The sequence below is a fragment of the Erythrolamprus reginae genome, chromosome 5 (genome assembly GCF_031021105.1).
Source record: "Erythrolamprus reginae isolate rEryReg1 chromosome 5, rEryReg1.hap1, whole genome shotgun sequence".
Classification (NCBI taxonomy): Eukaryota; Metazoa; Chordata; class Lepidosauria; order Squamata; family Dipsadidae; genus Erythrolamprus; species Erythrolamprus reginae.
This window is the reverse complement of record NC_091954.1, coordinates 71,198,009-71,224,595: the sequence shown is the minus strand read 5'-3', so window position 1 is coordinate 71,224,595 and position 26,587 is coordinate 71,198,009. Positions and strand designations below refer to the sequence as shown.

The following is a 26,587-nucleotide window of genomic DNA, read 5'->3' as shown; positions in this document are numbered from 1 at the left end:
ACTATTTTTTTCCCTCCCCTGAGTGGTCTAATTGTCTATTTGTTATTGCATTAAAATCTCCAATAATTAACAATTTGAGCCTTTGGTTCTTAATTTTAGAAAATATTTGTTTTCTCTTTTTTTGGTTCATTAATGGACTAAATGAACCAAAAAAAAGAAAACAAATATTTTCTAAAATTAAGAACCAAAAGGCTCAAATTGTTATACTTCAAGAAGTACATATAAAAAAAAGTAATCGGAATTTATTGCTAAATACTAAAATTGGAAATATGTATGCTACATTAGCAGATCAAAGGAAAAGAGGAGTAGCAATGTATGTTGAGAGTTCTATAAATTCCAAACAATTATTTAGTGATAACGAAGGTAGAATTTTTATTGTCCAAGTTAATATTGAACCTAGACCTCTTGCTATTGTTTCTATATATGCCCCAAATGACGACCAAATTACATTTTATAAAAAATTACATCAAAAAATTATAGAGTTAAATTCAGAAATTAAATTTCACCAAAATGAAACTAGGTTATTTGAACAATTCATAGTTTTTCCAGTAAATCGAGCTAAACAAAAGTCATTCACTGCAGTTTGAATGTAAAGTTGCTGCAAATAATTTCAAGTGCCTAACTCACCTTAGCTGATTTTCTAAGTGCTCATGTCAATAAGTATGCTGAAGCAATTTTCTTCCTAATGATAATTTGATTTCTACCTCTAATTTATTCAAAAATACTGTCTGATATATATTTGAACATAAGAAATCTGGTTTTCAAGGCATTAAACATTTCTGGAAGATTCAAATATCCCCTTATCGTTTATATGATTCTTTCAGGTTAAAGAAATTCAGCAAACGGGAAAGGATCCTTCACAAAACATCTGCAATTTAAATCAGAGAATGGTGAATAAACATGGATCTGATACCTGGGGTATATTTTATCCTCAATCAGGAATTAGTAGATAACATTCAGAAACTTCTAACATCTGTTACTTTAAACATTATGTGATTGGCATCCTTCTGTTTTGCACTCTCACACCCTATGCAAACACATGCCTATTTTAAGTATAGAACGGTTGAATGAATAGAGTTATTCATTGCTATCCTAAACTTAAAATATGTAGTCCAGTTATTGGAAGCCCTAGTGCAGCCTTTGGGGTTTTGCAGTTAACTGCCAATTAATGTATGCTTTACTCTGTTGGGGGAGGATTAAGTTTCTAAGGGCCAACTGTAGAATTTGGGGGTGGAGGAATAAGACAAAATTGTTAGAAGGTGGGACTGCCTTCTGACTTAAATCACTTAATCAGCCAGACTGAATGCGTAAATGAGGCTGTAGAGTATTGGCCGTTCTGCTTGTGTGTATTTCTATGTGTCTAGAGATTTGAGAACTGACTGGACAAGGTTTTGATTTAGCTTCAGAAAATTGATTCCTGATTAAGAATTTAAGAGAGTTTGAGCTTTCTCAGAAGCGTCTCACTTTTTAAAGAGGCAATGCCCCATACCAAGACATTTCACCTCATCCTACTGACACTGTCTGGAGTCCTGATCTCTTTTTTCGTAAAAACTGGTAAGTTGAATTTCTTTCTGGCCAAATTTATATTTCAAATATCATTTTCCCTCCTTTTCCTTTCCCTGTGCATTCTCAGAATTCTAGATTTCTTTTCTATAAGGACAGTATATGGATAACTAACAGGCTGTTATAATAATAAAAAATAGGATTAAAATTTACATATTTATGAGACTAAGTTTGTGTAACTCGTTTCAATTTGATCAGCTGGAACATAATTCAGATTTAAACTCTGGATGAAGAGGCTGGAACTCTTTAAATCTTTATTGATAGAGTTAACTTGGGTGTGTTCAGAAAAAGTCATCATATAAACACAGGACATGGTTTTGGGTATATTTTACCCCGGGAATTATTCCATTTTTAATGGAAGCTTTTAATACTAAGATGTATGAACCACATGCAAGTTTCTGTGACATTCTTGGGGTTTTTATCTCCACATGGTGAGCAGAAAAAATTATGAATTTATGATGCCAGATATATTTCAGAATGCTTTGTTTGAATAGTAGATTGCAGAACTGGTTTGTGGATGGAATAGTTTTTCCAATTTTTTTACTATGAAAGTTATAATTCAAATATCAGTGAGATTCAGTATTATAAAAATTTATAGAAACATATTACTATAAAAAGTAATAGTAGAAGGTTCTATATGTAGGTATCTGGATGTGGATGTCTGTTCCTGGAAAATAAATGTAGAATAGAATATGCTTTCAGATCTTAACCATGAACCATTACAACTGCTGAAAGTATTAAGGATAGCGGAAAATATTCCTCCAAGCAAAATGAATACTCACGTTCAGAGAAATAATGGGTTCTCTTTTAGTGACCAAACTCCAGTGCCTTGTCTCTCTCCCATTTGAAGTACATAGTTCTCAGAGATTTTAGACAAAAATATGTTCTTGCACTGATGTTTGAGATTTCTTTACTTGAATTATTTGGTGGGAATCACACCTGAAATCTTTAAATAAAAGAATATGCATTGTACCACTGACCCATAGTCCTTTGCAGCTTCTTGTGTCCAAGAGAATTTTGTTGCAGACTCTGATTTCAAGGTTCTCCATCCAGTGCAAAAAATATAGGCTGTAAATAAATGTTATTTCAATTACAAGTACAAGTGGGAGAAGGATATGGAAGTGGAGGAAATTTCAGAATATCATAGTAAATATAGTTGAAGAGATCTATCTTTTTTCTGTCATTTGGAATTAAAGCTCGACAGAGGTTAAGCAACTTAGTTTTTAATTCAGCATTGTATATTTGTCTTGCTATTTTTAGAACTCTTAAAAATTGGACAGTTTTCTATTAAACAGCAAAGAAGATTAATCTTTATTTTTCACATAGGAAAAATAACACAAAAAACTCATTTGTGTACAATTATGACATTTTAAAAAAACAAAAACAAAGTTGTTTGTGAAATGTTTCTTAAATATTTGAAAATCATGATAATGAATGGGAACCAGTTTGATGTAGCAGTTAAGGCATTGGGCTAGAAACCACGAGACTGAATTTAGTTCCATTTTAGGCCTAAACCTTGTTGCATAACTTGGGCCAGTCATTTTTTCTCAGCTTCTGGAAGGAGGCAATGGTAAATGACCTCTGACAAACCTTGCCAAGAAAACTAGGGTTTTCCCAGGAAGTCTCTAAAAACTGGATATCAGCAGCAGAAAAAAAAAATATGAGGATGATTTACAAGATGCTCAAGAAGAAAGTTATTTTTGTTTGTTTCCATTAAGGAAAGACACCCTGATTCACACTCAAGGCAAATAATCATGAATTTTCTTTACAGCAATATGGGCATGGTCTGCCATTGCTGACAGCCTTTATATTTACTAGTGGTGTTTTGACCAAGTATAAATCCTTTCTTAGCTTCTAAACCTAATCTTGATCAAACAGGAGTTAGAATTTTGTAATAAATGTTTTGTGTGTGTATGAAATTGTATGCTGAAATATATGTAACAGATCTTAAAATTATCTAAGGAAAAAACCCAGATCAAGCTAATCTGGCAAGTGTTGCTTTTTATAAATCTGGGTTAAATTCTGGCAAGCAACTGCATTGTTTTCAAGGTACTTAGGCCGATCAGTTTATGATCTGCTCCACAGTTTTTCCTGCACACTGTAGGTTTTAATACTGCATACAAGATTCCACAACCAAATGGAAAATATTTCTATTTGTAGGGGAATAAATGAATGTGTCTAGGTTTTTTTTCCTGTTTTGTTCATACAGCATTTGAATACAGTAATATCATTAGCATGCCTTTACCAACTGGCTGTTTTTAATTTACCGTAACTAATTTCAGTTCATGTTTTTAATTTAACTAATTTCAATTCAACCTTACCAGTGCACATCTTCATGAACAATGATATGAGTAGTAATAATCAGTTTAATTAGGTTATACAGATGGTCTTCGAGTTACAACAGCTCATTTATCTATGGAACCAACTACCCCCAGGGACCCATATTGCTCCTGGCCTTCTGGAAGGCTGTGAAAACATGGTTCGGCTGGCAGGCCTGGGGGCGCTGAACAAATAGCCCTGCCCAAGAGATATGAATGCTTGTTGAATGAATGTTATATTTTGGGGTTCTTTTTAACTGTTTCATATTATTGTTGTTTTGTTATTTTGTTTCTTTTTGTTTATTTTGTATTATACTATATTTATGACTGTACGCCGTCCAGAGTCCGCAAGGCGTTGGGTGGCTTAAAAGTTAAATACGGTAAATAAAATTAAATGAAATTAATTACAAAATTACAACAGCACTGAAAAAAGGGACTTACGGTCGTTTTTCACAGTTATGAACTATTGCCGCATCCTCATGGTCACGTGACTTACATTTGGATGCTTGACAACCGACTTGTATTTGTGACGGTTGCAATATGCAAGACACATGCTATCTCCTTTTGCGCCCTCCTGACCAGGAAAGTCAAAAAGGGAAACCAGACTCATTTAACAAACCATGTTACTGATTTAAGAACTGCAGTGATTCGCTTAACAAATGTGGCGAGAAAAGTTGTAAAATAGGGCAAAACTCGCTTAATAAATTTCTCAGCAAATTTTGAGCTCAATGGTGGCTGTAAGTTGACAGCTACCTGTATAGTATGTGTTAAGATTATTTTTTGCCCATTATGTTTTGATTTTTTTTAATGAATTTTTCCAGCTTGGTTCTGGGGGACAAGGGGGGAATGCTGCCTAGCTCAAAAAGAATGATGGGAAGGGTAAGGCCAGCATGGTGATACACCTAGATCAGGGGTGAGTTCCACTTACCCTTGCCACCGCTTTGTATTGTGACTTGTGTGTACACGTGCACACTCTTTTTGCACGCGCATGCGCGTTCCCTCGTGCAATTTGGCTTCAATGCATGCTCAGCTGGAATTGGCCCGAAACACAGCTGAAGAGCTGATCAGATGTGCTTCCGGCAAAGGAATAAAGGCCAGTTTAAACCTAGGAGCAGGTGGTGGGGCCCACAACATCTAAACAAATAGAGTTGTCAAAAAATCTGAAAAAAAGATAGTGGTGCCCACAGACCGGCACTGACTGAACCGGGTCCATGACACCATTTATTTTATTTATTTTTATTTATTTATTGGATTTGTATGCCGCCCCTCTCCGTAGACTCGGGGCGACTAACAACAGTGGTAAAAACAACATGCGACAATCCAATACTAAAGCAACTAAAAACCCTTATTTTAAAACCAATCATACAAACAAACATACCATACATAAATTGTAGAAGCCTAGGGGGAAAGAATATCTCAGTTCCCCCATGCCTGACAACAGAGATGGGTTTTAAGAAGCTTACGAAAGGCAAGAAGGGTGGGGGCTATTCTAATCTCTGGGGGGAGTTGGTTCCAGAGGACCGGGGCTGCCACAGAGAAGGCTCTTCCCCTGGGTCCCACCAAACGACATTGTTTAGTTGACGGGACCCGGAGAAGGCCCACTCTGTGGGACCTAATTGGTCTCTGGCATTACGATGGAAGTGATGTGCCAATGTCTTGAAGCCGTTAGGGTCTGGATGGGGGTCAACAGGTTAAAATTCAATCCTAACAAGACTGAGTGGCTGTGAGTCTTTCCTCCTAAAGGCGATACGATCTGTCCATCTTTGGTACTGAGAGGGGAAGAAATTTCCCCCTCGGATAAGACTCGCAACTTGGGTATCATCCTAGATCCACAGCTGAGGCTAGAAAAACATCTCTCAGCTATGGCTAGAGGGGCTTTTGCACAAGTCTGTGTTGTCTACCCGTTGCGGCCCTACCTTGACCAAGAGGCGCTCCACACAGTCATTCATGCCCTCATCACCTCCCATCTTGACTATTGCAATGCGCTTTACATGGGACTATCTTTGAAGAGCATTCAGAGACTTCAGTTGGTGCAGAATGCAGCAGCGCCTGCAATAACAAGTGTACCAAAGTACACCCATATTATTCCAATTTTACGTGCACTGCAATGGTTGCCAGTCGGTCTCCAAATGCAATTCAAGGTGTTGGTTATCAGCTTTAAAGCCCTAAATGGCTCAGGGCCTATTCACGGGGCCGCTTCCACCCTCATACCTCACTCCGGCCAGTAAGGGCCCACAGAGTTGGACTTCTCCAGGTTCCGTCCATCAAACAATGTTGGCTGGCGGGACCTTGGGGAAGAGCCTTCTCTGTGGTGGCTCCAACCCTTTGGAACCAACTGCCTCCAGAGATCCGCATTACCTCCACCCTACTGGTCTTCCTGAAAGCCGTTAAGACCTGGCTTTTTGGGCAGGCTTGGAATTAGGCTGATTGTAAGTATGTATGTTTTTTATATTATTGTTATTATTGTTTTTATTGTTGTACTTATTCCGATTGTTAGCCGCTCAGAGAGTCCTTTTGGAGTGAGCAACATATAAATACAATAAATAAATAAATGAAATCACCAGCAAGTTGGGCAATCTGGTCCGAACTGGGAGGACACCCCCCCCCCGGTGGCCTAGATGGGCATTATAGACAGACTTCTTGTAAACAAGTTTTGTTTAACAAGTTCAGCCTCTGCTGACCCAGCACTGAGAACTGTGCCACAATCTTCCCTTGTGCTTCTGAAGAAGGGCTTCATTCATCCACACACTGGCCACCTGCCCATGGTGGCTACCTGGATCCAGACAGCCCACTGTTGGTTTCCAAGAGCATTTTGATCCTTGCTTTTCTGTGTCGATTGCTCGGCTTTTCGAAGCAGAGTCATCCAACAGCAAGGAGATATTCCACTCAGCCCCAAAGGAGACATGGAAGCAATTGAGTCAAATGTGTGTCAAAGCAAATCATAAAATAATAGTTGTATTATCCGTTTTCTTTGGGCTAATACAGACCAGCTTGAAGTAAACAGGCTTGATGCTGCCTAAAAATAAGTGAGCTTAACGTATGCAGAGAGTTGTATTCTTGATTCAGAGAAGACACAATCACAATTCACAATTGTGCCCTTCTAACTAAGCAAAAGCTGACCCTTGATACTTCGTCCATTTAAATTCAGCACATCTACTTATTTCCCAAAACCAATGGGTGAGCAGTGTGGTTGGGGGGTAGGAAGAGCAAGTACGATGCTTGGCTGCATAGCTAGGAATCTCCTGGGAGGAAACAGGGCCTCCACCCTCCCTGTGGTTTCCCCAATCGCACCCATTATTTGCTTTTACATTGATTCCTATGGGAAAAATTGCTTCTTCTTACAAACTTTTCTACTCAAGAACCTAGTCATGGAACGAATTAAATTCGTAAGGAGAGGTATCACTGTACCATCAAAGGAGACTTTTTTCCTAGAGAACCTTTAACAACTGAAAGCGTATTGTGTTTTAGCATATTAAGCAAGTCCTAAAAAAAATAGGACAATAATTTTTCCCTTCCTTCCTTCCTTCCTTCCTTCCTTCCTTCCTTCTTTCCTTCCTTCCTTCCTTCCTTCCTTCCTTCCTTCCTTCCTTCCTGCCTGCCTGCCTGCCTGCCTTCCTGCCTTCCTTCCTTCCTTCCTTCCTTCCTTCCTTCCTTCCTTCCTTCCTTCCTTCCTTCCTTCCTTCCTTCCTGTGTTCCTGTTTTGTTGATGTTCCTTGGCTCCTCCTACAAACGTCTGGTCCAGGCCTTTATTTTTACACAGGTTTTGTAACATGATTAGGTAGTTCCTAAGGGTGGTTCCAGTTTTTCATCTGGGTGTGATATTCCCAGTGCTTCAACAGGGCCCTGTAGAATGTCTCGCGTTCTTGCTACGGCCTCTGTTTCAAGCTGCCCAACAAAATGAGCTTTCATTCCTGCCTTCTGGGTCTACCCAAATATAAACACAAGTGGTTTTTAAGTTTCTTCAGGGGTGCTTTGGGGCGGGGGCGGGTGGATATGAATTACAGCATCATAGAAAATGCAATTTTCTTGGACGCTCACCTCATAATTGCAAAGGGGGAGGAGAACTCTGCCCCCCAGTCTTCCCTGATTCTAGCATTTTGTCATCTGCCTTGATTTTTCTTGGCAGTTGAACGGGCTTGTCCAAGGCAAGACCCATTACGAAGAGGGGAGAGAATGTGAGGGCAGATGTTTCAGTAAGCCCACCACTGTACTCGGTGTTGCTGTCTCCCTGGGCCAGATGGCTTTTCCAATTGTACATTATCAGCAAACACAGGCTTTCGGAGAGCAAATCAAATCAAACTAAATATTATATCTCTAATCTAGCAAATCAAAAGGTATGGGGACGAAGCTCCATGAGCTTTTTGCATGGAAATACCCAAGTTTTCTTAAGTTCTTTGGAGATTTAAAGCAGCGTTGAACAGGAACTGCACTAACATGCAGGGGGGGGGGGAAATCCCACTCATTAGAAATTTGTGTCACAATCTCTTTGGTTGCATTTGAGTTCTCCAAGAAAGCAAAGATCAGAGACATGCCTGCTTAGCACAGCCAATAAAGAAACACTGCAGGTCATTAACGAGAAATAAGGGTTTGTGTTCAGAAACCCTGCAGTGAAAATTAATCCCCACTGCAGATGCCTGAACTGAGATTGAAGTTGTTATCGGTGATGGCCATTTTTGAAAATGTTGCTTCCCTTTGTGTCAACTGTCCCCAGCCTGATAACTTCCAAAGTACAGTGATCCCTCGAGTTTCGCGATCTCGATCTTTGCGAAATGCTATATCGTGATTTTTAAAAAAATATTAATTAAAAAAAAAAAAACCACTTCCGCGTTTGGCTTCGGGAGTCAGCTGGGAAGCGGCGCGGCTGTTTTAAAAGGTCGCAGCTGGCCTGGGGGGCTTCCCAGCACCCCCCCGAACCCCCAACTCGGGTTCGGGGGTGCTGGGAAGCCCCCCAGGCCGGCTGCAACCCTTTAAAACAGCCGCGCCGCTTCCCAGCTGAGTCCTGAAGCCAAACACCAAAGGCGAACTTCCGCGTTTGGCTTCAGGACTCAGCTGGGAAGCGGCGCGACTGTTTTAAAAGGTCGCAGCCGGCCTGGGGGGCTTCCCAGCACCCCCCCGAACCCCCAACCCGGTCAAAGTCAAAAGGTCAAAGTCAGTAAAGCAGTCACGAAACACAACAATCAGATAATCCTCCACAATGGCCAAACCCACAGGCTGCTATTTATAGCAGCCTCACTAATTACCACAGCCCCACCCAACCACAGGTGGCCTCATTTTCTTTGATAATAATCTCAGTTGTTGCCTCCTATGCATCGCTCTCCGCATGCATGGCTGTATCATTAACTCTTGTTCTAAATCTAAGGAGGAGCTAGATAATTGATCTCCTTCTGAGCTGTCTGCCACACTCTCCTCCCTATCACTCATGTCTTCTTGGTCAGAGGAGCCTTCATCAGCAGATTCCACCGGGGGCTGGGGGCAAAACAGGCCTGCAGCATGTGGATGTCTCCCCCACATCCACAGTCCTTGGGGCAGGATCTGGGCCAGAGCTAACCACAACATATAGTAACTGGTTTTTCCTGAGTTTGTGCTGACAAAACAGAATAATGACCTAATAATGCTCCTATTCCACTCATTCACTATTAAAATTAAGGAATTCCTCTTTCCCATTTTAAAAAAGTGTTGAAATTTTGATAATTTCCCATGATTGCTTTCCCGTTAATAAAGATTTATTTCATAAAGTTGCAAGGTGTTATTTATTAGATAGATTGCCATTTAATTATTTAAAATTAATATATTTGTTTGCCAACTCTAATCTAAAGCAGTCCACATGTGATAGATATAATAGTAAGATGAAAATATAAAGTACATAAACATTCCATAAAATATAATTGGATTGTTCAAAAATTACTTTCAAATCAAACAGGTTTGAGTATCAGCCACGTTTCCCTCTTCAAAACAATCATTCTATCATCTATCATCTGTTATACATCTCTTTCTGCACACCGGTTGCTGAGTTAATAAAAGCCTTTCAGACTTTAACCAGCAGAGGGCAGTGTTCTCTATTTTTTACAGCAGTTCCTGTTGGAAGTTGTTGAGGTACAACATTACTGATTGTGGCTTAGACCAGAGGTCTCTAACTTTGCTGACTTTATGAGGTGTGGATTTCAAATCCCAGAATTCCTCAGCCAGCATGGGCGTGCATAAGCGCACCATTGTGCCTACCATCCCTGTCCTATTGTCTACTTTTTATCATTCATTCATTCATTCATTCATTCATTCATTCATTCATTCATTTATTGGATTTGTATGCCGCCCCTCTCCGCAGACTCAGGGCGGCATACATTACTCATCTAATGTTTTATATGTACAAATTATCACCCTATAATTGTTTGACAAACAAACAAACAAACATAAATAAATAAATAAATAAATAATTTTTTTAAAAAAATGGCTGGCTGGCTGATGAATTCTGGAATTTGAAGTCCACATCTCATAAAGTTGCCAAGGTTGGAGATCTTTGGCTTGGACAGGCAGAGCAAATTTTCCGACTTTTCTTTTTATTAAAAAAAAAAAAATCCAGTGAAATCCTCATCAGGAGGGTCCTCCCAGGGTTTTTTTTCTGTAGCTCTGCTGCAAGGGCTACTCAAGGAGACAGCTACTTTCAAAAAGTATTATTTTAGAGAAGACCTTATTCCCTTGGACAAATTCAGTTCTTTCCATTTTCTCCGCTTGTTTACACTCAGCTGTACTAAGCACTTTTAAACACAGGTTTTGGCCTGCTCTGGGTTGCCAAAAGACCACATGACTTGTATGGTTTTTTTTGTCCCCGCAGGATATTCACAAGGACCAATCCCGACATTGTGGAACGATTCACCAGAGCTGCCATCAGGCGGAGGAGCCTTGGAAACCACCCCTCCTGCTCACTTCTCAGATTCTACAGGATTCCCATCGTACACATCTGATTATGAACTAGAGGACACAACCCATCTCCACCAGCTGGAAAATGACAATGGTATCTGTGCTTGGCGGCTGTGAGGCTGATTGGGCGGGTCCTAGTGACATCTTGTCAGGGCTTCTAATGAAGGGTGGAAGAATCCCCCATTCAGGCCACTTGCCTATCAAGGAAAGAATGAAACCATGGACAGTGCTACCTCTACCTAAGAATGCCTCTACTTAAGAGCTTTTCTAGATAAGAACCGGGTGTTCAAGATTTTTTTTGCCTCTTCTTAAGAACCATTTTCTACTTAAGAACCTGAGCCCAGGAAAATCTCCCAGAATATTTGAGAGCAGCACGAAGGCCTGGTCAGTTTCCTGCCATTCCCCCTGGGTTTCTTTCTCTGGCGCAGTGTATGGGACGCAGCCTAACGCTGGGTGTATTGGAGGAGCATTCTCCTCGCCACCTCAGAGTCCCTCTTTTTTTTTTTAAGCCTTAAAGTTTTGGATTTTTTAAAATTCCCCTCATCTCACCTTCTTCCTTCAGCAGTGACTGTCCTCCTCCTCTTCTTCCTCCTCCTCCTCCCACCCAAATTCCGAGCTTTTATTTCTTTCCCAAAGGGGTTTGCACACATTATTTGCTTTTACATTGATTCCTATGGGAAAAATTGCTTCTACTTACAAACTTTTCTACTTAAGAACCTGGTCCCGGAACGAATTAAGTTCTTAAGTAGAGGTACCACTGTATTATTGTTGAGTGGGTCCTAAATATATGAGAGTTGCCCAGAAAATAATGCACCACATTTTTTTTCTTCAACAATTATTTATTGAACACAATGAAACTTACACACAAGCAAGAATGATGTTTCTACTACACTCCCTATTTTTCCACGTAATCTCCATTCCATTCTAGGGCCTTCCTCCAGTGAGACACAAGGGCGTGTATGTCCTGTTGGTACCACTCCTTGTTCTGATCCTGAAGCCATTTCTGCACTGTGTGAATCACCTCTTCCTCATCCTCAAAACGTTTTCGCGACTAACCATACTTCTGTCAACTGAAGATTCTCCATAAAACGTTTGTGAATGTTCCCAACAGTTTCTTTCTCCGTGACAACATGCTGCTTGTAACGTACATCACTTACAGACGCCATTTTGAAACACTGCTGCAGCTACGCTATCTGTCTGAAGAAACACAACATTTACACACGCACTCCTGACAATTCAAATAATGTATATCTAAAGTTTCGCATCTGTACCATTACTGTAGGCTAAGAAAAATATATATGGTGCATTGCTTTCTGAGTGACCCTTGTACATATAACACTTTTCTTTCCCACTGATTCGCTGGCTATATAAATCCAATGGGGATCTTTTAGGATCATTTTTGTTCCTATATTGCAATTAAGTATAGAGTGGTTTAAGGCAGTGGCCCCAACCTTTTGGGTTCAGGGACATCGGTTCCATGGAGAAAGGTTTTTCTGCAGAATGGGGTGGGGGTGGGGCATGGTTTTACGTGCTGGATAATGGGACCAGACATGGGGTAAAGCTGGACCTAGTTGTGCTTGTGGAAATCTGTTGTTAGCCGCCCCGAGTCTGTTGTTAGCCTCCCCGAGTCTGCGGAGAGGGGCGGCATACAAATCCAATAAATAATAATAATAATAATAATAATAATAATAATAATAATAATAAAATCTGTCCAGAGGGTGCCCAAACTGATTGGTTGTGTGTCCTTCCCATCAGCAAATATGCACCTGTTATCGGTTCTGTCTGTCTGAATCAGAAATTAGAAAGCAAACCCACACATGCTTAAAACTTGGATCGATGCAAAAAATATTATTATTAACACAAAGTCCAGCAAGAAATAAGTGAATTCTCAGGAATTTTAGGCTGACAGCATTACTGTCTAATGAGCATAGATAAAAGTCTGGATGCAAGCCAGCTTGAGGAATAATAATAATAATAATAATAATAATAATAATAATAATAGTAATAGTAATAGTAATAGTAATAGTAATAGTAATATAATTTATTAGATTTGTATGCCGCCCCTTTCCGAGGACTTGGGCGGCTCACAACAACATAAGCAGTGTACAAATCCAATTTTAAAATAATAATAATAATAATAATAATAATAATAATAATAATAATAATAATTTATTGGATTTGTATGCCGCCCCTCTCCGAAGATGGCAATTTAAATGCAATTTAAAACCCTTATAATAAAATAAAATAATAACACAACCAATCAAACCATACACCAGCCTTGACAATTGGGGTGTGTGTGTTAGTTTCCCCATGCCTGGTGACAAAGATGAGTTTTTAATAAATTAGGAAAGGCAAGGAGGGTGGGGGCAGTCCTAATCTCTGGGGGGAGTTGGTTCCAGAGGGCTGGGGCCACCACAGAGAAGGCTCTCCCCCTGGGTCCCGCCAGACGACATTGTTTAGTCAACGGGACCTGGAGAAAGCCAACTCTGTGAGACCTAATCGGCCGCTGGGATTCGTGCAGCAGAAGGTGGTCTCAGAGGTATTCTGATCCAATGCCATGTAGGGCTTTATAGGTCATAACTAACACATAAATGTTCCCTAATGAGGTATCGCTGGTATTTCACTCACTATTGAGGGCTTAGCCAGGTTCTGTAAAAGTAGGAACCAAAATCCATGGAATCAGAAGCAGTCTCTCAAGGCACCGTCTTCAAGATGAATGTTGCTTGCTCCACCTCTTCTCCCATTAGCCTGTCCTATATACTGTATACAGACAAGGTGTGGCTAAATGTCCCATAGATCTAATCAATGTCTAGAACCCCTTCTAGAGAGATATTCATGACTGGGTCTCATTCTTCTGACCCTCACATCTAAGAGAGGGTCCTCAAAGTCCCCATCGTCTTCTGTCCCAGACAATGCCCTAACTGGGGATTCTACAGTCTCTGATGGTTCCCCAGTCTCCAATTCCCCTTCGCTCTCACTCTCAGATTCAGATGGCAAGAACACTGGCTTGCAATGCCTGTATTCCTCCATCTCCTGGTCCTCAAACTCCGTGACCAGCTGAGCCAGACATGGACCACTCACAATATCATCTTAATAGACAAGAGCAAAATGGGAGAGATTTGGGAATAGCATGTTCTGGAGAACGAGAGAGATCTCTTGTTCAGACCCAGGCTGTTCCTCTTCTAAACCAGGCTTTTTAGTGGCCAGTTGACAATTTTCCAGGAATGAATTGTCCAGGCTAGAAGTGATTCAAGTTATTCTGAATACAGTGTTCCCTCGATTTCTGCTGGGGATGCGTTCCGAGACCACCCGCGAAAGTTGAATTTCCGCGAAGTAGAGATGCGGAAGTAAATACACCATTTTTGGCTATGGACAGCATAGTTCCCTCTAAGCTGAGCAGTGAGCAATCACTCACTTAAAAATCATCATCAACTCAGAGTTTTCCAAACCTGCCCAGAAGCCGAGAGGGAAAGAGTGAGAGGGAAGGAGAGAGAGAGGAAGAGAGGAAGAGAGAGAAACAGATAGAAAAAAGAGAGGAAGGAAAAGAGAAAGAAAAAGAATGGGAGTAAGGAAGAGAGAAAGAAAATCAAAATCTAGTTTGAAACTAGCTCAACTATTTAAGTGGCATTTTGATATTGATAGAGTTGCCCTATTATGAGCTCACTGTTATAGACACACAGTACAGTATTTTATTTTGAAATTCTCTGAGGCAAAACAGGGTGGGTTTTTTGTTTGTTTGTTTGTTTGTTTGTTTATTCATTCATTCATTTATTGTTTCTGTGCCGCCCAGTCCCGGAGGGACTGCCGCTCAGACACTATACTTTTCCGCCCAACCCCCCCAAAAATTAGAGGGAACACTGATGGACAGTATCACAAGCCTTCCCGTAACATTTTAAACCCCTAAATTACCATTTCCCATTCCCTTAACAACCATTTACTCACCATTATTACTGGTACTCACCATTGAATAAGACACTTTATTAACAATAATTATTTTTTTTGTTATTTATTTGCAAAAATTATTAGTTTGGCGATGACGTATGATGTCATCAGCTGGGAAAAACCGTGGCATAGGAAAAAACCCACAAAGTATTTTTTAATTAATATTTTTTTAAAAACCGTGGTATAGGCTATTCGCGAAGTTCGAACCCGCGAAAATCGAGGGAACACTGTATCTCAGTATGGATCAACAAATAGCATACTGTCCTTTATTTTGGCTTGATTTTAAAATGCATTATCCTAAATCAAAATGCATTTAGTTTTAATCATAGTAAGTAGCCATGAGAAATTGAAAACAGGAAGCAATCACATTTAATACAAGCTAGGCTTCTGCCATTCAGATCATAATCTGGCTGTGCTCAGGGACTCCAACTGTACTCTTGCTATGACTCAACTTTAAACACACACACACAAAAAAGGTCATCCAATTATCTTTATTTTTCATGTATTGACTATATATCAATTTTATATTATTTCATCTCTTGTTTAAGCCTTCAAAATTTAGTCTGGTCTGCCAATTTGAATTCAAGGAGCTAGAAGGCAACATATTACAACTCCGATTGAATTGGAGTATAAGATATATATTTTTAAATAATAAAGCACCTGAATATTAGCAGTTATCTGGGCATGATGCTGAAGTGGCTTGCTATTGCAATGTTCTGCAATATCCTTTCAACTTTGTGGTCTGTTTTAAAGTACTTGCCTTCGCAGGTGATCAGGGTTGTCTGTGGAGGGGATCAAAAGGATGACCATAACCATGTGACTGCACTCTTTTAAAATAATAATAATAATAATAATAATAATAATAATAATAATAATAATAATAAAGGGTGGCATACAAATCTAATAAATCATTTATTATTATTATTATTAATAATAATAATAATAATAATAATAATAATAATATATTATATTATATTATATTATATTTGTATGCCGCCCCTCTCCAAGGACCATGTTCGGAAACTTCAGATCGTGCAGAATGCAGCTGCGAGAGCAATCATGGGCTTCCCAAGGTATGCCCATGTTACACCAACGCTCCAGAGTCAGCATTGGTTGCCAATCAATTTCTGGTCACAATTCAAAGTGTTGGTTATGACCTATAAAGCCCTTCATGCCACCGGACCAGACTATCTCCGGGACCGCCTTCTGCCCCACAAATCCCAGTGACTGGTTAGGTCCCACAGAATTGGCCTTCTCCAGGTTCCGTCAACTAAGCAATGTCGTTTGGCAGGACCCAGGAGAAGAGCCTTCTCTGTGGCGGCCCTGACCTTCTGGAACCAGCTCCCCCCAGATATCAGAGTTTCCCCCACCGTCCTTGCCTTTCACAAGCTCCTTAAAACCCACCTCTGTCGTCAGGCATGGGGGAATTGAAATTTCCCTTTCCCCTAGGCTTATAGAATTTATACATGGTATGCTTGTATGTATGAGTGGTTCTTTAAATTGGGGGTTGGTTTTTTTAGATTATTTTTAATATTAGATTTGTTTACATTGTCTTTTTATATTGTTATTAGCCGCCCCGAGTCTTCGGAGAGGGGCGGCATATAAATCTAATAAATAAAATAAATAAATAAATGGGCATACTTTGCAGAGGGAGTAATGATTCCCTATCTTGGACAGCAGCTGCTAATCTTTTTAGCTCTACTAAGGACCACCTGGTAGTAACCCAGGACTAGGAATGCAACATACTAGACTGAAACTTTCTTTCCCCACTAACTATAGTCTTAAGCAATATAAAAATGGAAGGGAAAAAGCCATAGCTCTTTAGCCCCACCCTTAAATGTAGGTATCAGCCATTCATTTAGAAAATATTTTGATTCGATATAGTTGAGCAATTGCATTGTATTCTGTTCCTGCAACTGCGGTTTTAGGCATAATCTACTAAATTATTTTGTCCTTTGAGTGTATCTCATTTTTAACTACCGTAATTTATTATTGCACCGTTTGCTGTACTGTATATGCCAAATCTAAGGGCTCCTGTGTTCTCTTTCCTCTCATCTGCAGAGTCTCTGGGTCCTGGGGCTATCGGTGCCATAGTGATTGCTGCTCTGCTGGGAACGTCTGTGATTGTGGCCTTGATCGTTATCACGCTACGGAAATGTTCTGCTTCCTAAAATGAATAAAAAGTGCTTTCCTCCCCAAGTACGCTCTGGTCGAACCTTCCTCTTTCCTCCATGCTTACCTATTTTGGGAGAGAATAGGAAGAACAAAGGTACACCTGCATTTCAGAGGCCAACCTGTCCTCAAGCCACCTTGGACTGTGGCTCTGGTGCCTGTTTCCTTTCAGACAAAAGGCCTTGAAAATAATTGCACAGTTGGATGTTGGGTGGGAGGTATATCTAGACCAGTGTTTCCCAACCATGGCAACTTGAAGATATCTGGACTTCAACTCCCAGAATTCCCCAGCCAGCGAATGCTGGCTGGGGAATTCTGGGAGTTGAAGTCCAAATATCTTCAAGTTGCCAAGGATGGGAAACACTGGTCTAGACTGACCAAGAAGCTGCTATAAGCATCAGGTTCCTGACAAGACAATACTTTGCACCCCCAAATATGAAGCCCATGCATTACTGAAAGGCCCCGTGACGGTCATGCATGCATTTAAAGGCACGTATTAAAAATTATTATGAAGGCTTGATTGCTAAAGCAAAAATAAAACCATAACCAGCAGCTTAGCTTTTGATTCCTGAAATACTAGTGCTGGGGAGTAAGAACAAGCTGTTCTGTATTTATTTTCAGATGGCCTGATTTTATATACTGTTCTGCTATAATTAAACAAGCCTTTCCCCCCTTAAATACTATGTTTGCCCTGGCCTTTTTTTTAAAGCAGCCAAGTTAGTTTTGTTAACATTAGATATAATTTTGGGGAGAGATGAAGGACACTGAGGTTAAAAAAAAAACTATACAAACTTTTCCTTTGTGTAGAACAACAGCATCATTTATTGCATACCCTTATGAACATGCACTTCTATTTATTTGACCAATAATATATGACAGAGTAGTGCAACTACTATAAACATCAGTATGAACCTCTACTCACATCTCAAATGGTTAATTTGTTTTGAGAGTTCATTGTGAAGTAGCATATTGTCCCAGGCTAAGTTGTGTCAAGGGGGTACTTGGTTACTAGCTTGTGAGGTTGGAACCACACTGGCCGTTCCTATGAGCCATGTAGCCACTTAAGATAAGCTTTTTGCAGAGTTCGGTTGTATATGTTTGGTAGGCTGAAAAAGGTTGACGCTTTCCAGTGGTAGATTTGATTGAAATCCTCCTTAAATTGTATACTTTATCACATCATCTAATCTAAAGTGCGCTCTTCTTTCCATTTACGAAGAGCTTTCCCTGCCATGATTTAGCTATGCTCTCTTAGATATTGGAATAGCTTCTCAGAGTATTCAGTATTAAATTGTTCTTAAAGTGTGTTGACTTGGATCGCAATTGTTGAGCTCCGAATTTTCCCCAGTTCCAACCAGTCTGATGAATTGTCACGGATTCTGGTTCCTTATTCCTTCTCTAAAATATTAATATATCAGAGATCCTTTGAAATATGGCTTTCTTCTATTGCTTACACGATTCTTCCCAAACCTGACCCCTTTGAATGTCTCTGGGGCTAAATCGCCATAAAGTCCAGCTGACATTACCAGGCCACCCTTTTATAAAGACATACTTGCTCAACTTATTATATGAACTGATTTGTACATTGCTACAATTTTTAGGTCATAGTTTCATGTTTTTATACAATCTTATCTCCTTTATTATTTTGCAAGTAAATTATTTAAAGGCACAGCAATGGCACAGGCAAAACATGATTGGCATTAGATTAACATTGGGAATGGATGCTTTCCCTCCAAAACTCAGCCACTTTGGTATTTTTAGACATGTATCAGTATAGTTCAAGAAAAAAAATCTTAATGCAATTTGGAAAACTCTAATTTTGGGAGCAATGAAATACTACCACCATATTTTAATAATACTGGTCACAACTACATTGGCTAGAAACAGGTGAGTGGGTGAGTTTTTTTCCTAAAATAATGATTACAAAATGATTATATATTCATTATCTGCCTCTTTCAAGCTGAAAAGTCTTACTTCTGGAAATTGGTGTTACTGATAAGGATAGAACGGAATCATTTTTAGACCACTCGCCTTTCATATTATACAAGTTTCATGTCTTCAAAACTCTTTCATTTTGGGGCAAATTAACCCTTTGTTATATTTGTGCCTTGCAGAAAGGACATTTAATAAATTATTTTAGGAGTATATAAATAAATACGTCTTGATAATTGCTTCTGTAACATTTTTAATATGCAAAATGCTTTACCACCTTTTAATCTACTAGGCTTGGGCCCATAGCTGACCATGTGGCTTTTCCAAAATTAAAAGGAACTTGATGCTGTTTATGGCTGTATTAAATGATCAGACATTTCTTGTTCTTTTGGCTCAAGGCTTTCCTGTACACAAGTTTAAAGTAGAGACTTCATGCACTTTGCTAAGGGTGCACAACAAATGAGTAAAAACACGTTTCTATTACTTTGATACAACTTTGGAGACATTTAGTACAAGCATCCACCCTTTTGCCTCAGGTCCAGTGAATTTCTTTGCATGGGCATTGGCTGTTGTTGGTGCACAATCGCAGCGCAAAGGAGCAAAAGACAGAACTTTATTCTCCTCACCCCGAATGGGTTCCCGACGCTTCCTAGATGTAGCACCCATCTGGAATGTTATGAGTAGCTTATTTGGCTGTGCATTTATTTTACTTTTTTCAACATATGCAAATGCAAGAGCCTTAAGCAGAGAAATCTCTTCAAAGGATATTCTCTCAAATATTGCATTCTCCCCTACAGTTCAGTGCAGCATTTGCTTAGGACAAATCTGTTAATAAAACGGTCCCCAATCTTTGTGGCTTGGTTGGGGAGGGAAACTGAACTGTGTGAATGACAGGCCAGTGCGTGCATACACGCAGCCCCAGTGCAAGTGGTAGGCCAACATGCATGGGCGCAGCTTGACCTGAACAAGCAGTGGGCCAGCACACATGCATGTGATTGCCTGCCAACACACCACTTGGGTTCTGGCAAGCCACTCACATGTCCCAATTCCAAATAATCCACTACTAAGCTGCAGACCAGAGCTTGGTAAGAAAGTGGAGTTAGTGATTGCTTAGACAGGGAGTAATGGTCCCTATAAAACAGAATAATTGATTCAGTATCACCCCTACATAATGTGGTTTGGCATACATCATTCTGAGACGTGTAGACTACACAGGTGTTGCGTTCCCAATTGCAACCAGCTCATTTCTTATTTTAGAAAATGTACTTTGCATGCTTCAATCTTACCTTCTAGAACTTTGAAGTTCATAACCAAGACACCCAGGTAAATAAATATTGTGGTGCATTTTAACTACATAACATTGCACTTCTTAATCTTTTTGTTACCTCCACCTTTCTTCCAAAACACAAGAAGAAACTAGTTTATCACATGAGCAGCTCAAACTCAGTTCCTAGGAGAAACTTCCTAAGTATAGAAATATGGAAGCTGACCGTTTATACCATAAATTTTCAATGTAGCATTATCCACAACTTCATTATCTTCCCATAAAATAAAATGCTGCACTTTTTTGTGCCATTGGATAAGGTGCTAAAGAACCAAGTTGCTGGATTTGCGGGCCATGACGTAATTTTCCCAGTTGCTCAAGTGATTAGTTTCTTCATCATGCAGAGTTAATGAATTTACAATCTTCAGAGTATGCAGTACATTAGGAAAGACATTTACAGCTTCTACATCTGTACAGGTGGATGACAGCCCCTCTTCTTTTCAGTCTGTCTTCAGAAAGACTCTCTGTCTTGTAATGAGAATACAAGGAAGCCCAATAGTTCATAGGTGAAAGGAATTGCTTGCCAAAAGATGGTACTACATTTCATTCTCAGCCTCTGCCATAAATAGCTTCTGAAAAACAGATGACTAAGCAATGATCATTGTTTATTCCTGCTGCCCATCTTCCTCCTCTGACTTTCATCAGTTTTGTGCACTCGGAAACATTCCTTTAAATTTTGAGATCGAATCTTGGGATTCATAATCTCTTCACCCATAGAACTGGGGAACCAACCTCTTTCTTGATCATGCAAACGTTCCCCAAATATCCAACCTAGAGTAAAAGACAAGATAGTGATGGTGGAAGAAATTTACTAATAGAGATCAAATTCATATTGGCTTAATAATTCAACATGCAGAAAGTATTTTATTAATTAGAGTGCATTGCGATGTTGGCTATGCCACATTAAGTATGAAGCAGATGTTACAACTAAAGGAAATGTAAGGATACAGATTCATTAGCACTCAAAGAACCTTAGTATTACTGCAATTTTAAATAAGAGCATGACAAAGTATACACATATTCATTTCCTTGGGCCACGGCTGCTAGATTACTCAAATATATTGCAGTCTCCCATCCTTAATGATATATATAAAATAGTGTTCCATTGTAATGGAACTGGGACATGACTCTGCATGAGTCTTGTTGACCTTACCATCATCTGTCTTTTCCAGAATGGTGAGAACATCAGCCAATTCCAATGAAAGCTCATCTGGTTGCTGGGCCACATAAGGATGGACACATTGTACTTGAGGGCAATCTGTTAAAGGGAAGGAAATTAATTGAGCTTGCCAATCCTTTAGGAGAGGGAACTGCATGTGTATTTTTAACAGAATTAGGAGATAATGAAATCCTGGTTTGTATGAAAAAGTTGCTGCAAAACATAGTGTTCAGGAATCTCTCTCTCAATGTTTCCAGAAGTAGTTTGCCGTTCTAGAGTGAAAATGATCCAGAATCACCCAGCTGGCTCTGTGCCTAAGGAACAACTAGGACTCAGCAACTCCTGGTTTCTAGCCTGGTGCCTTAACCACTACACCCAACTGGCTTTCCCAATCAATGACACCCATCCTGATTTAAAGTCTACAAGAACTGACATTGCTAAAATCCAACAAAAGAAGAAAGGCATAGCATCCTTTTCCAACTGGTTTGGATAGCACCTTCTTTTTCACTTACCCGTAAGCCTGGTTGTGAAGGAGACAAACTTGGCTCGTCGATTTGGAGCCAGCAAAATCATCCAGCGTTTCATTTCACTTCTATGTGACATATACAGGAAGAGATCACAGCAGTCAGTTTTCCGTGAGCTTTTGGAAAGGTTAAAATCATGCAACTTTACAATTAATTGTTCCTGCCAATTTGAACCTTTTTCTTTTGTTTAGATATATATTTTATTCTATTTAGAGAGGAATCAGAAAGCTAATAACACTTCTTTCTATGTCCATTTACCATAATACATACAAGAATTATTATTATAATATCTTTTTTATTCATTAAACATGAAACTCAGTCAACTGAATATTTTAAAAAAAATGTTACAAATATCATTCACTGGTGCTGATGGTTGATACGGGTTGCTGCCAGCATCCTAGGTATCAACTTAGGTTTTCAAACCATCTTAAGATATATGATGTTCCAAATAGCGCAGTTTTTTGCAGTTCTGCTGGTGCTATTGCAGGAAGCTTCAATTTCTTGATGTGTTTTATAAAATTCTTCGACATAGTACCAAGTACCTCGATGACAATGGGTATCACCGTTACATGTTTCATCCATAGCTGTGTAGTTTCAATGGCCAGGTCGCGATATTTTGTAATTTTTTCCAGTTCTTTTTCTTCGACTCTGGCATCTTCTGGTACAGCAATATCAATCTACCATACACATCAGCCTTCAACATCATCATCATCATTCCTTCATTTAAAATATTTTTTCTTGCTAAATACACAGCATTAGGTTTTCTTGTTAATACTGAATGCTTCAACATATGTAAACATATTTGTAAATATATAGACACTCTATAATTTTCCTTCTTGTGCCAAGCACCTGCAAAACGACTCATTTGCAGTTATGTATTTAAAAGATATATATGGCCACCCATCTTAAGGAACTCTGGATGGTTCACAATAACTTAATAATTTGTTATAAAGCTTTGCAGAATGTAATGCAATAAGTGGTGCAGCTCTACAAATATTTGTGAAAACCTGAGCAGATTTCGGAAATGTTTGGTAGGCTACAAAAATGTAAATTCCACTACATACTCCTCTTACTTTTCAATTCTTGCTTAAAGTATGCATTATTTTCTGAAAATAAAGCAGTTGTTTTTATTTCCCAGGTTCAAATTAGACAGGATACAATAAACCTATAATTTATACATGAAAATTAATCATGAAAAGCAAAACTCTACAAAACTGCATAAACAATCATAACCACGTTTATGAGACTAAATCTATAAGATTTCTCAACCCTCATAATATGTTCCCTCTGCCTTTTGAAGCAGACATCAGCAAATTAAATGGTCAAATTAGCCTGGGAAAAAACTGGTCCACATGCTTTAGCCATTTCCAAAACCCCTGAATTATTGTCAGCTTTGAAATTTATTTTGGATAACGCTAGCTTGCCAAAAAAACTGAAATAAAGTGTTGTAGTATCTCATATTAATAAGTATATGGTGACCAAAGAGCTTCAAGTATGTTCCTTATGACATTAAAATGAGATTAATTCCACAAAAGACTTTTGTCCATGTTGATTAAATACCTCAGAAAAAAAATCTGTCTGTCTCATTAACCTATAAGGCTAAAATTTATAGTGGAATCTGAGAGAGACCCACTGCTGCCCTTCTGGCTTAATATTGATAACATGTTAATATGATAAACATCCTTTAATATACTCTAAGAATGTAGCTACACATGTATCACTTCCCCAAAAGACATGGAATTACCAAGCATGGAGATTATGTTTCAACACTGGAAGGACAGAGTAACCTCAGTATTAGCCACTGATTACATACATCATAGAATCAAAGTATTGGAAATGAGTTTGGAGGTCTTCTAGTCCAACCCCCTGCCCAAACATATGTTTGATGATGTGTGTTCACTTTCTGAGTGTGAGATGATTATCTACTGATGCAGTGGACATATTAATCAATAGTATTCCATGTAGTCAAAGCTTACTTATGTTTTCAGAAAAAGGAACCTAAATAGGTTCCTTTATATATAAAAGCAAAAAGCAATAACAAATTTAAAAAGGAGTTACCACAAAAAATCCCAATGTGCCCTTTCTTTTGAAATTCAATTATCATTAGCTCTGTTTGCATACAAGATGTCCACAAAATAACATACCCTCAGACAATAGTTTTGTAGCCAAAAAGAGAAAAAAACCCAGCTTAGCACATTTTATATTCATTTTAGGAATGTTCTGTAACCATGTATTCTAGAATGAGAATAAAAAGCTTGCAGAAAGTGGGGAGGGGGGGTGCAATTTCATTTGGTTGTCTAATTTCAGTATTGGGGGGGGGAAATCATGGCCCTATCCTTAATTCATTATTTTGGGGGAGAAGGAAACTAAACCATTCTTGTTCTGCCCAAGAATTAGAGACTAAATTTTTCTATGCCTAATCATGGGGATTGTAAAACAGGCAATTACATTAAGGGGAGCTAATTTAAATGATAAAAATAAATTACAAGGTAGTTTCTGCTAAGATTTATACACAGAGCAATTTCTGAACTGATTTCTGTGCCTGCGTGCATACGAATGAAAAAAAAGGAATATGGCTGAGCTGCATATAAGCAGTTTGCTCACTAATTAGCTTGGAAAAGCTAAACGTTCATAATCCATTAAGATGGAATCAACTGAACGGGTTCACTCACAGAATGCACACATTTGCATGTGTGTCACTTCTTGTACTCACTGGGATAATGCCTTCAACATATAGCTGACTTCACGGTCATCTGCATTTTCTAGCAGCCTCAGAATAAATACATTGGCCAAGCTCTGTCCTTGGTCCTCCAACTCTTCCACTCGAAGAAGGCCCCGAGAAGCAGAATCAAACACTTGGTACTTGTCACTGGGACAAATAATAAACAGTTGTTGTTATTATAGGCTGGGTTACATTTTCTTTTTAAACGGACAAAGAAACAAACAGACTATACTTGTTAGAGGTTAGAAGAATAAATGATTTAATCTCAGTTATAAATTAAAGAGACCGGGACATAATAAGATCCCTCCTCTGTTGCAAGGTTCTCCTTGAGGGTTACTTCAATAAAAAGCCAGAATCAGATGACCTGGTTTATGACTGAATCCATAGCTTGGAAAGTAGCCCAATTCACCTTGTATTGTTCTGGGAATTGGGGTGGGGGAAGGTTTCCTGAATGTAGGTAATTACAGTGATACCTCGTCTTACAAACGCCTCGTCATACAAACTTTTCGAGATACAAACCCAGGGTTTAAGATATTTTTGCCTCTTCTTACAAACTATTTTCACCTTACAAACCCACCGCCGCCATTGGGATGCCCCGCCTCCGGACTTCCGTTGCCAGCGATGCACCCGTTTTTGCACTGCTGGGATTCCCCTGAGGCTCCCCTCCATGGGAAACCCCACCTCCGGACTTCCGTGTTTTTGTGATGCTGCAGGGGAATCCCAGCACTGCAAAAATGTGCGCTTCACTGGCAACGGAAGTCCGGAGGTGGAGTTTCCCAGCGAGGGGAGCCTCAGTGAAATAGCAGCATCGCAAAAACACAGAGGTCTGGAGGTGGGGTTTCGAGGACTTCGGTGTTTTTGAAATGCTGCGATTTCACTGATGCTCCCTTCACTGGGAAACCCCACCTCCGGACTTCCGTTGCCAGCGAAGCGCTCGTTTTTGCAATGTTGTGATTCCCCTGCTGGGATTCCCCTGCAGTATTGCAAAAACACAGAAGTCCAGAGGTAGGGTTTCCCATGGAGGGGAGCCTCAGGGGAATCCCAGCAGCACAAAAACGGGCGCTTCGGCTGGCAAAAAGGGATGAATTTTGGGCTTGCACGCATTAATCGCTTTTCCATTGATTCCTATGGGAAACATTGTTTCGTCTTACAAACTTTTCACCTTAAGAACCTCGTCCCAGAACCAATTAAGTTTGTAAGACAAGGTATCACTGTATTGGGAATATGAGAAATATATGCTGATCATGTCATAACATAGATTTGATTTGGTTTGGGGAAACTAGTCCAATCTCCTATTTATGATATAGCTTCCAAAAACGTAAAGCACTTAAAATGCCTTTAATTTCTTGGTTTTCCATTAGAATGGGATAACAGATTCAGCAATATCTATGGAAATTCTCAGTCACCCAAGTCATGGTTGTCCCAAAGGTGCTTTTTCAAAAGGCAATGGGACTTTTTGGTTTTTCTTTGAAGACGTTTCGCTTTTCATCCAAGAAGCTTCTTTAGTTCTGATTAAGCAGTGGCTGATCATGATCCAGCTAGGCCTCCAGGGGTCTGGTGGGTGGGATGGTGACACAGATAGGCAGGGGGTGTTGCAACACTTTTACCCTTGGTCATAAGGTGGAATGATTGTGGAGGCACTAAAGAGGTTTTAACTTTGAAACCGGCTCATAAGCAGTCTGTCGTAACTTCAAATGGTTGCTAAGTGATCAGTCTTAAGTAAAGGACTACCTATACTCCATTTTCAACCCCTGGCTCACACCCAGCGTCTCAAACTAACCCATAACAAAAAAGACACCAAAAGAACCAAAGGCCTGGAAGAAGAATCAGGTTTTCAACAATTTGCAGAGAACCAGGAAACTAAGAGCAGCCCCAATCTCCAAGGAGGGATCTCATTCTAGAGACCAAATTTAATTAAAACAATAACAAGTGCTAAAAAGATTTGTCTAATACTTTATGCCTAAAGCTAGGACTGTAGTAGCATGAGATCCTTTGTATGATAGACAGGCTCTAAAATAC

The 26,587-nt window shown here is 39.5% G+C and overlaps 2 protein-coding genes across 5 annotated transcripts in view; one reads left to right on the top strand and one right to left on the bottom strand.

Moving 5' to 3' along the window:
* Positions 1–936: 936 nt before the first annotated feature.
* On the top strand, positions 937–16,984 carry SNORC (secondary ossification center associated regulator of chondrocyte maturation). Its single transcript, XM_070754036.1, has 3 exons — positions 937–1,554; positions 10,711–10,890; positions 16,800–16,984. The coding sequence occupies exons 1-3, from the start codon at positions 1,479–1,481 to the stop codon at positions 16,907–16,909; spliced, it is 366 nt and encodes a 121-aa protein (XP_070610137.1). The 5' UTR covers positions 937–1,478; the 3' UTR covers positions 16,910–16,984.
* Positions 16,985–17,708: 724 nt separating this feature from the next.
* The window catches only part of NGEF (neuronal guanine nucleotide exchange factor), an 89,916-nt gene continuing 81,037 nt past the window's right edge, over positions 17,709–26,587 (bottom strand). For all 4 annotated transcript variants that reach the window (XM_070753046.1, XM_070753047.1, XM_070753048.1 and 1 more), the window contains 4 exons: positions 24,560–24,715; positions 21,835–21,914; positions 21,317–21,421; positions 17,709–20,934 (listed from right to left, as the gene is read on the bottom strand). In XM_070753046.1, coding sequence (XP_070609147.1) covers positions 20,762–20,934; positions 21,317–21,421; positions 21,835–21,914; positions 24,560–24,715 — 514 coding nt within the window. In that variant the 3' untranslated portion in view covers positions 17,709–20,761. The remainder of the gene's footprint in view (positions 20,935–21,316; positions 21,422–21,834; positions 21,915–24,559; positions 24,716–26,587) is intronic.

Excerpts from the sequence above, each read along its gene's own strand:
- SNORC (XM_070754036.1), top strand. The coding sequence starts at position 1,479 with ATGCCCCATACCAAGACATTTCACCTCATCCTACTGACACTGTCTGGA. Across the intron at positions 1,555-10,710 it reads CTCTTTTTTCGTAAAAACTG|GATATTCACAAGGACCAATC; the intron begins GTAAGTTGAATT and ends TTGTCCCCGCAG. Across the intron at positions 10,891-16,799 it reads CCAGCTGGAAAATGACAATG|AGTCTCTGGGTCCTGGGGCT; the intron begins GTATCTGTGCTT and ends TCTCATCTGCAG.